Below are 11,458 nucleotides of genomic sequence, written 5' to 3' on the forward strand. Positions count from 1 at the left end.
TAATTTTTATGGTGATTTTAAGTGCAGTTTGCAATGGCAAGTTTAAACATTTTTATATATTTTATCAACTGACACAGTCTACATTAACACTATATCATCCGCACATCTAATTGGGATTCTTTTTTCATTAACTGATTCGGCAGTCACTTTGTGGTAAAATCTATCCATTTTTAATTTAAGTTGTACTTAGTAAATACCAATACTTTTTAAAACCTATTGTGACACGTGTTTTGATGCATTCCGCATCATTTTCAAACACCGTATATGAAGCTAAGCTTAAATTTTAGAGTTGTGTCCTTCGGACATTGAAGGTTGAAAATGGGGTGGGAGCTGTTTCTATTTTTATTTTATTAATTTTTTATTTCTTATTAGTGGGAACATAGACAATAGGGGGCAGGCTTTAGTCATTGTCGTATTGTTAATTGTGGGTTTATAATTATTTATATTTTAATGAATTTCTATTGTTTCACAATGTTGCCATTTAAGACTTTTTGTATTAATAATTTTTAGGATTACTATGGTTTGTTTATTAAAAGGGTTTCTTTTTTTTGACACCAGTAGGACTTGTTCTACGTCGTAAGATATTGGATAGTATTTACTTCATAGAGTGGATGTTAGCAGGTTATAGACTCAAACATCGATTTCAAACTGGATCAGTATGAAAATTATTTGTCTATTTATTTTAGGCATTATATATTGTAAATATTGATGGAAAGATTTTCTGTGTCCTTGGCATGGGAAAACCTACTGAAGGCACATTATTGTAATTTGTAACTGTGTTTATGATGAAAAATAAATGAATAAATAAACCAATAACTAACTGTAAAAATTAATTCTCATTTCAGCATCTCGGGATGTTAGTTATTCATCAAGTACGCCCATCAAAACCATAATATCCATAGTCAATGAAGCTTTAGTAATAAATGCATGTAGAGCCAACAGAACAATTTCGTACTGCTGGATAAAACATCCAAACGGAACGGAATTTGTAGTTAATTCTAAAAAGGATGAAAATTCACTCTACTGGTAAGCAAAGAAATAAAACTATTTTGGTCATTTACACATTTTTTTAAAAATTTATAATTATCTGATACCAATCACAGAGATTGAAAATGGTATCACTGATTTATGAAATAAAAAGTCCTATTCAATTTGTATTTTGTTAATTATATACACAATATACATCATGTCGAATTACTTAAGGGTGACAAAAGAGGATAAAAGTGAAGTCCCGTTTGAACTGTGCTAGTCTGGAAGTTGGAAGTTGGCCACCCAAAACGACGAAGAGCTCAAAACAACCTGCTCTCCAGCGTGACAATCGCTCAGGGAGGCGCCCTGACCAACACCTTGACAATTCTCCAGCCCATGAGGATCGAAAGGAAGACGTTACAAATTCAGTCCACTCGGCGTCCCGAGATCGATTGACAACTTCTTATTTTTATTTTTTATCTTTCATTATCATCATTGTTCTATTATTACCCAAGTCTAAGTTTTTTATCCATCGTTATCATCATTATTCTATTATTATAAGTGCCCTTAAAGTAGTATTTTACAAAAGTGGCGCTGTAAAAATTATCCAAATTATTATTATTATTTATAAAAGAGTACAATTATTATCGTTGTTTTATGTTAAAGGTACACAAACAGCGATCTGGATGTTGGAGAGTGTCACTTCACCCTGAAGAGTGCCAGCCAGAGTGACACCGGCGTGTGGACGTGTCACATGGGACCCCGCCTGGCCGCCGGGCCGGAGATCCTGGACCAAGTCATGATCAGGATCACGGGGCGACTTGCGGCCGTGCAGCCAACTGTAGCCACTAGACTCGGAATGGAAATTTCTCTCCAATGCGTCTCGGCGAGGAGCCCAGAAAGTCTCAAGCATTGCAGATTTGTCATGCCCGACGGATTGGGATTCGACATTGATGAAAAAGTGACCAAAGAGAAGTAAGAGCTTAGTTTATTTGTGACAAAACCATATTTGGCATCACACCGCTCAATGCAGGGGTAAGCGGAGAGGATAAAACTGGTCTGTCCTAACACGCACTTTGATAATTTATTTAGCTTCCATACATCTAGTCGGACATGCCCTCTGATACTATGTAAACTCAAAGAAGTTCAAAAGTAACAAAATGTATCTACCATATCGCTCACTCCTTTCAACAACGTCATTTATCAAAAAACTTGATTTTTCAGGAGATCGTTTTTAATGTTTAAAAACATTAAAAAATGTATTAAAAATAAATATCAAGCTGCTTATTGAACTTTTTACTGTGCAACAGATCTTTTTAGGTAAAACCTGTAATATTTTTTCTCCATTTGTGAAATATTTAGTATATTTAAAAAAAATAATAAAACAATACCTTTTCCTCAAAATGCAACAACACTTTCTGCCCTGTAGCGGGTAAATATTAAGTTAAAAATATGCCGCTTTTGCTGGGATAAAGTAAATTTTCTGGGAATTCCGAAAATATGCACAACTGAAAATTGACAATTTTTGATATATGACGTTGTTGAAGTGAGCGATATGTCTAGTCACCAAAGTAAAAGATGTCATTAGACCTTTTATTGTTCTACCACACTGATAGTTTTGTTATTAGTTATTTATATTTTGTCAAAGTGGTATGCGCACTTTTTATTTTGCATTAATGTAAGAGATGCTTTTTTATAAGCTGTTACCCGCAGTTTTTACGCTGTAAAATCTAATGGACGGCATGGTCAGCATACATCGCATGGCAAAGTGATTACAAAGCCAACTAACAAATATCACATACTTTTTAGTGCATATTTTATATCATGATAATGGCATTGTTTTTACTTAATATTTTCATCATTTTCAGCCCCATAATAATAAATGACCGGCACTATTACAACCAAGAGAACGCAGCTCTCTATGTTGGACAATGCTCCGTGACCATAGCTAAGGTATCACAGGCTGATATTGGAAATTGGAATTGCTACGCGGGGATGGAAGATGAAGAGTTTAAAGATGTAATTGTTGTAATAAACAATGGTAAGTTTATTTTAATATTTAATCCTCCACCCAGATAAACATAATACATATGTGATTAAAATGCATCTACTAATGAAAAAAATTGTTTTTAGAAAATAGTTTATCCATCGCATCAGTCACTGGCATCGTTATAGGCATGATCGTGATAGCTGTGGTATTCTCTTTCTTGGTATACGCAACATGGAAAAAACGGCAAACAGGAAGTTTCCCCATGAGAATATTTTGGTCTAGAAGAGGAGATGAAACTCAAGCCACGGCAGAAATAACTATAGAGCCTCGTAGGTCTGATGAAAGCCAGACCAGTTTGACGCAATTAAATTTAAATGCGGAAAACAGACCAAATTACGGAGTTTCTTCTGAAACAGCCAACTAGCATTTCGAGGTTATTGAGATAATTTTTATGTCGTATTTTATTGATCGTAAAATGTATTTATTGTTATGAACCAAACAGCTTATTACATGTCTTTGATAATGTTTCACCGAAATAACAACAAATATCGCGAAATGTATGTATTTCACGTCATTAAGATACCTATCAGCAGTGGAACATAAAAATTTTATGTATTTCCATCGTGTACTTGCCACATATGATGCGAAAGAAAAAAATATTTACGTCATCTGAGTATAAAAAATATATAATCAAATTTTGTTTTTAAATTCGTAACAGTAACTTTAAAGACGCTTATCTAGTCAAAATACATTTCAGATTTGATCCCGGACCTTTGTGTCCGCAAGCATACAAGCTATCCATTTCTCTCAGGAGCATGCACATGCCATCAAACGATCAATCATTTCTGGTCAACCAATCAACTGGTAAAAATAATGATCCAAATATTTTTAATCTTGCATATGTTAGTTTAATAAAGTATGACACAGATGTGTTCATTTATTTACTTATTTAGCCAGAAAAAAAGTTAAGTATATTTATATTGGTATATCCGCCTCCGTAGTGTAATGGTCAGCATGCTCGACTACCGTACTACAAATAAATTTAAGTGATTTTTTCACTCTAATATTTATTCAATATTACCCTGGACTGGTACCTGAAGCGGAGGGCTGATCACCTTTCCTTCATGTTTACAACATTTTGAGAGTGTCCAAATACTTGTTCACAAAATCTGGATTATCTCCAATTATAGGAGTTATTTTCATTTTATCTTTTGACATCTCATCAAAGATGAAGAAGAATATGGAAGTCTGGGCATTTACGGGGCTGACGACCGTCATAGGCTGGTTTAAGTGATCACTTTACACACATGTAACATTCACCAATTCTACCCACTCTGGTTACCTACCAATTCTGGTTGTCAATAATGGGTAGAATTGGTGAATGTTACACGTGTGTAAAGTGATCACTTAAACCAGCCTATGACGGTCGTCAGCCCCGTAAATGCCCAGACTTCCATATTCCTCTTCACTTTTGATGAGATGTCAAAAGATAATTTCCTTCATGTGTTAATGATCAAGATAACACTGCGTTTATATGTTGCAGTGCCCTATGCACCATTGTGGTGCGGATAGGGGTTTGAATGAAAAATGAAATATTGGTATATGAATAATGTATGCATATTTTATGTCTTAAATAGCAAAGGATGGTTAAATAAAAAATTTTAATACATATTCATGATTGGTGGGTACACACATATTAGGTGGAGTCATTTAATTTTTTTCATTAATATCAGAATTTATTTTAATCAAATTTGATAACACAACACCGTTTAAAACAAAATATTTGAATTTTATGTTATTCAAGTGAAATGCCTTGAAACGCCATATTGAGCATTCAATGTGGAATATTTGTAATTAAAAAATAAAAGAAAATTTCATATTATTTTTTGACATCTCATCAAAGATGAAGAAGAATATGGAAGTCTGGACATTTACGGGGCTGACGACCGTCATAGGCTGGTTTAAGTGATCACTTTACACACGTGTAACATTCCAACCACACTACTCAAATTCTTGGAAGTTCTATAATTTTTCGTATTATTCTATTAGATGTCAAAAAATAATATGAAAAATAACTCCTATAATTGGAGATAATCCAGATTTTAGAACAGTATTTGGACACACTCAAAATGTTTAAAATAAATTTCAGCTTATATGATTTTAAAAAATGTATATTACTAATAATCTATGTTATTTTGGAGAGATATTTAATTTGTAAATTGATGAATCTGTATAGATAAAATATTTCATATCAAGATGACACTTTGAGCCTTTTCTCTTCACAGTTTAATACGCTCCTCATTTAGATGTGAAATCAATTTAATATAAATTGATTGGTTATCTGATGATTGCTAGATCTGTCCGCCTCCGTGGTGTAATGGTCAGCATGCTTAGCTACCGTGTTGGAGGCCCGGGTTCGATTCTCAGGGGGAGTCAAATAAATGAGTGATTTTTTCACTCTTATATTTATTCAATATTACCCTGGTACCTGAAGTGAGGGGCTGATCACTTTTTCTTCATGTGTTAACGATCAAGATAATATTGCATTTATATGATGCAGTGCCTTATTCATCATCGGGCGTGGATGAGGGTTTGAAATGAAATGAAATAGTTATTGAAAAAAAACATTTACAAGTGCATGTTGTTTTTATTAAAATATTATGCCAATAATTTGTACAGCTTGAACATGTGAAAATGTTTTATTATTACAAAATTTATATACAAACACAGGGTCATCGAAAAAAATCACCTCATCATATCCTAAGATAATTCACTGGACATGTTAATACAATATAATATAATTATAATTAGTGGAGACAAGTTTCCACTATGATATATGTGCAGTTCTATTATAAAAATATAATTTAAAACTACCTGTGGCTACGGAAAATAAGATTGAATGAAAAAGGTGAACCAATCTTTAATAACCCTGAATGTATAAATAAACAGTGGATATTACAATAAAATATATTAGCCTGCCCATATTTTAGCATTGTACTATCTATCATCCTGCTATTAGACATGCTTTGTGTATTTTGAACTCGTTTCATTTATGAAAAATATACAAAGTAATAAATAAAATATTTATAAAATAAAACTATGCTTATATAATGAGATATCAGATAATATTTACCGCCACTTATAATAATCATTAATTTAGTACATCAATCTGAGCCCGCCATCTTATCTTCACCTTGTTCTAACAATGGGACACAATAATATGTATATAAGTTACACAGCTGTCATCTAGAACATAACATCACATGTTATGAGTCGGTAGCTCATATCATCACATGTCATGATTCAGTAGCTCGGATGGCATAATGTGGTGGCTATCCTTTCCATGTTTACAGCGTAAACGGAATGACTCGCAATTACATTCTTGTGAATTTTCAAAGCGTCGTAGACTTCCAGCATGGAAACTCTCTTTTTGGGGTTATTTAACTGCGGCACACTGAAATGCAGAGAAATAAACACCACTTAAAACATAAATTGCTGTTTAATGTCTTTCCATTTTAGATGGGTTATACCAAATAATTTTTTTTTTAAATAGTTTATTTCAGCTAAATCTAAGGGTGGTGACTGACTGGAGCATGTCGTAACGTAACATGTTACGATGCGAGCATTCAGGCAGTCAGTACACCGAGCCGAGCTGCTCGCCGCTCGTTCCGAATGCTCTATCCAAAGTCGGATGCAATTTTAGGTCAGTACCAAGGTTGCCAAACTATAAAAAATTCCCCAAACTGCGGGGAGTATTTTTTTTCATCTAGCTGTAATTTATTAAAATCACAGAACCACACCTTCCTCATTTTAACTATGAATGCGAAGATTCATACAGATTTTGGGTTATTGATTCTATACAAATTTAATTCAGATTTCTAGACTGTAATTCAGATTTTTTGGTTTCGCATTTGGCAACACTGAGCACAAGGCCACAAGCGAGCAGTTGTGTTCTAAACGAGTACTGATTGCGGTCAGTCAGCGATGCCGTAACGTCGTAACGTAACATGCTCGCCGCGAGTGATGTTACGATGTTACATTATGACGAAATGCTCCGGTCAGTCTCGCCCTAAGATATTATGTATTTTTTTCTTGGGTCGCTATAGATGTGTTGTCTTTTTTTTTAAATAAATATTATATATTAAATATTGTGGAAATTAAAAATATTTTTTAAGATGTAAATGTAAAATGATTATTTTTAATTTGTAAGAGTAAATATTTATAAATGTAATAAAATAGATTAAATAAATATATATTTTCCATTGACACTTTGTTTAATGAAAGCCCATAGAAATAGTAGATTGTATTGGATACTGTATTTAAATGTGAAAGGCATTTTCCTCATTCAAAAATATGGATTTTTGTTTAAACCAAGTCACTGTATCCTTTTTAAATATATTTACAATGTAAAATGTTGAGCCAACGGCTCATTTGAATAATACTGGCTTAGGACAAAACAACTTTGAGACATATTTCGTTTTAAAATACACTAGAGGACAGATAAAAGTTAATAAAAAAGAAAATCTGCCAATCAAATCGGATTACAAAATGTCAAATTAAAAACATGCAGATATGAATCTTCAGATAACATTATTCAAATATGTTATATTATTCATTATTAGAACAATCTGGAAACTTTATCTGCCCACAATATCTTTTCCAGACTGTTCCAAAGACGCGTGTCATGTATGTGTGTGGAATCTTACGATGCCTATCAAATACCGGAATCTCCCAATGGTATATATGTATTATCAATCTTAATCATTAGCTTACAGTCAATGATTACATATTATTATAATTTTCACGCTTATTTTAATTAGCTTAAAAAAGTAATAATTAATAAAAGAATTCTCCTTTGGGAAATATGCGGGAAAAATTTAAATTAAGTGTAATATTTACATATACAATTTTTACTGCAACTCAAGCCCCCAAGATATAATATTAAAATATTGATATCTCAACAGAGACCAAAAACCTAATTAGAAAGAAATTTGGAAGACTTGTTTGGAAGGCTGGTAATTACTTTATTCCCTGTGCAACATTCACTATTCTATCCAAAAAAAATCCTCCATACTACTCAATTTCTGAAACATCTTTACACCATATTTATTCTTCGTCTTCAAAAGCAAGCAAACTTTCCTGCCATCTGTGGATTTTTTGGTGAACTAATATTCTGTTTTTCATGTGTTGTCTTGTTAGGTGGGTCAAGTCAGTTAAGGCCAACGAAAGGATTTCTGCGCAAAATCATTATTCATTGAATGACATTCATGAATATGTATTAAACATAGAGGGAGTTACTGAAATTTTTTCCCTGTTTTGATGAATTCAGAATACATCATGAATTAAAAAAATTAAAGTCATATTTGGCTTACTCATAGAAAGGGATGTTTTTGCATACATATTTATATTACAGAAATATATGAGCATAATGTAAGTGTTGCTTCGGCAAGATTGGAAAAGATATGGAAGGACAGAGGCGTATATAAATTGAGATTCCTCAGACTTTAAGTCTTTCATTCATATTTCTTTATATTCTTTATATGGAGTGGATTTTATTGAGATATTTCAAAATTCTTTTTTCCATACAAAACGTATAAGAAGATTTTACCATTGAGAAAATCCTTTATGAAAGAACGGGAGAATGGGGCTTTGTGCAAGTGCGAGGGAGATGCATATGTTGTCTTGGCACCGCTTTAAGCGTGACGATGGAATTGATTGTTTCTACAATGGTGATGGAACGTAATATTAAAAATGATTCCGAGATGTTGTGGTGAAGACAAATATTAAGAATACCCACATTCTCCAAAAACTGACGCTATTGGATAAGATTCTCGGCCATGTGCCTCAGTTGGATTCACCGGTACGGTACAGTTTGTGGTCATAGGGTGAAAGCGCTTGTCGATCAATAAATTAGTGGAAGTATACCGAGTTACTGTAGTAATATTAATTTATTTATTGGAAAACAAACTAATTTTACAATCAAAATTTAGAAAAAAGAAGCAAAATATAATTTTAAAAAATAAAATTCCAATTACAGGTTTTCAGTTTAAAATATTCTTAAAAAAAACTGTCACGTACATAAATATAGCTTACATTTCTTAATCAAATAGACATCAACAATAATTTTTCTTGAATGTTTAAAAAAAAAAGTGGATGTTTATTTGACAAAGCATTTCATTGCACATACCGCAGACTTTATTTAAAAATGAATTTTGATAGGATTTGGTAAGCATTTTATGAATTTTTAATAAAGTTTTTTTTCTAGTCTATGCTACCGGAACTCTAAAATTAATAAGTGATAAAAGCTCTGGGCAATCTACATGATTATTTAAGATTTTACAAGGGAAAATAAGGTCAGCAGTGTTCCTACAGGTTTGAGCTTGGGTAAATTCATAGATTCATTACTTGGAACCATTCATCTAATATTGTTGCAATAGATGTGCAATAAATACCTGCAGGCCATATTGAAAGCAGTAGCCTGCTCCATCTCATCAATAGTGAGGGGACAAGTCGGCATCAGATTCTCATTGGTCTCATCGAGCTCCGTGGGGGGGCGCTGGGCGGGGTCGGCCAAGTTAGCCGTGTTCCGGAGCCACATGTTTGGCACATCGCTTCCGATGTCATGGATGAAATTCTCCTCTCTTACTTTGTAACCCTTCCTCTGCGTTATAACAACTGTGAGAATGTTCTTCAAGAACACCTGCAATCATATTAAAGGTTAATTAATTATATGTTGTAGTTGATACTTCAATGATCATCAAGCTTCTTTTTAATTAAAGTCGAAATTAAAAAATGGTGACTCACAGCAAAAAAGTTTGCTCTGCAAAAAAATTGTCATGTAGAATATGTTGATAAAAATTAATCGCTAAATGGAATTACATACATATGTATACATTTTAAAAATTACAAAATTCTAAGGTAACTCTACACTTTTTTAAAAAAAAAATCAATTAACTGATTCAACTGAAAACTGATAGTCTAAATGCATGTGAAAGGTTTACAGTTTAAAAATTCAGGAATTTCTTGAATAATAATGCATTTGCAATACGATATTCTTGAGAAAAAATAAATGGGTAATAAATTACAATAAATATTTAACAGCATGCTGTTTTCTTTTTTCAGCTTCATTGCGTTTACTGCTACTGAAGAGCTGTGTACTTGATTGTAAATTACATGAAGGCAAGGTGACTAGTCATGTGCTGACTGGCTGATAGCTCTGCATTAAGGATATTACTGCTATATCGGAAAATAAATGGAGAAGGAATAATTTTTTTTTTAAATCAGCAATGGTTCTCGGGTTGCATACATGTACACATACTAGCTGGTGCAACTTCGACACTAATTTGGATAAATGTCTTTTTTCCTCGAAGTTACTCAAAGTTTGATTAACAGATTGTTTGCGGGAAACGCTTTAAAGTGTCTTTTACACACTGTTAGTAGAGAGTGAGAGATGTTTATAAGCATTCTATTTGTTTACTTTTGATAGAGCGCTAGAGATGGCTAAAAACGTACAAATCGGAATCGGGTTTGCGGTTACTTGTGACTAGTATACAACCCTAATTTATACTTATTAGGGTCGGGATTGATGACAAACCTGCTCGACAACAATGTGTTAAGATACCAACAACTACTGTGCATTATATCAACTGTTGTGAATATACACATTTGTAAATATGCATAGATTAAGTTTACCTGGACAGCTGAGACAATAAGGTCGATAGTTTCATCATCAGCACCTTCTAAACCTTGTTCCCAGGCCGTAATCATAAATCTACCGGTTACTAGAGCATGATCGGGGAGGAATAACTCTTGGGCTGCATATCTCAGGGGGTCACTCCCAGCTCCGGGGGGCGACCCCGGCGACACGTAGTCTAATATATCCACCGGCTCAAAACTAGACTTGTCCGACGTACTCCGAGAACTGTGCCTGTGTTTCTTGTTGCTACTGCTACTCCGAGTAGTGTGCAAAGATGTCCTCTCCGGAGCCGAAGTTACCTCGGCTAAGCCCTCTACTTTGTTCAAAATGGCAAGGAAAAACTTGTTATGCAGGTGAATCTGGTCGGGCGCCAATAGATTTCGAGCTTCCATGTCGAATTCCTCTTTGGTTATTTTCATCTTGAACCACATCTTCATGTGGTCAAAATAGTTTTTGGTTTTGTCACCTAAAACATCGGTGAGCGATTTTCTAGCCACACTTAGGATATCGGTAGTCATTTTAAAAAATTACTAAAGTTCACGTTCCGGCGCGTATTTTCTTTTTCATAATCATAAACGTCAACGCAAATCGCGAGAGCTGTCAAATAGATTCCCGATTCTATGGATATCGGGACCATAGACATAAATATTAATATATAAAGCGGCGTACAAAAGAAGGGGAAAATGATATCCTACTCTTGTAAGTAGGTACCTTTGAGAGAAAAAAATTGAATAAATTTCCATCGATCTTTATTGCAAATAAATTCTTTAAGTTTTACTCAAATTAAATACATAAGCCATCCA

The 11,458-nt window shown here is 33.5% G+C and overlaps 2 protein-coding genes across 2 annotated transcripts; one reads left to right on the top strand and one right to left on the bottom strand.

The window, feature by feature from the left end:
* Nucleotides 1-895: 895 nt before the first annotated feature.
* Nucleotides 896-4,278, top strand: LOC148308412 (uncharacterized). The gene is made up of 4 exons (XM_088261775.1): nucleotides 896-1,026; nucleotides 1,636-1,944; nucleotides 2,838-3,010; nucleotides 3,103-4,278. The coding sequence occupies exons 2-4, from the start codon at nucleotides 1,724-1,726 to the stop codon at nucleotides 3,381-3,383; spliced, it is 675 nt and encodes a 224-aa protein (XP_088117901.1). The 5' UTR covers nucleotides 896-1,026; nucleotides 1,636-1,723; the 3' UTR covers nucleotides 3,384-4,278.
* Nucleotides 4,279-4,296: 18 nt separating this feature from the next.
* Nucleotides 4,297-11,280, bottom strand: LOC148308413 (transcriptional adapter 1-like). Its single transcript, XM_088261773.1, has 3 exons — nucleotides 10,652-11,280; nucleotides 9,412-9,659; nucleotides 4,297-6,413 (listed from the first exon to the last, which is right to left on the bottom strand). Exons 1-3 carry the CDS (start codon nucleotides 11,171-11,173, stop codon nucleotides 6,263-6,265), a joined length of 921 nt encoding a protein of 306 aa, XP_088117899.1. The 5' UTR covers nucleotides 11,174-11,280; the 3' UTR covers nucleotides 4,297-6,262.
* Between the last annotated feature and the right edge of the window lie 178 nt (nucleotides 11,281-11,458).

This window comes from Brachycentrus maculatus, unplaced genomic scaffold (assembly GCF_059751285.1).
Source record: "Brachycentrus maculatus isolate JH-2025_06_01 unplaced genomic scaffold, ASM5975128v1 h1tg000166l, whole genome shotgun sequence".
Classification (NCBI taxonomy): Eukaryota; Metazoa; Arthropoda; class Insecta; order Trichoptera; family Brachycentridae; genus Brachycentrus; species Brachycentrus maculatus.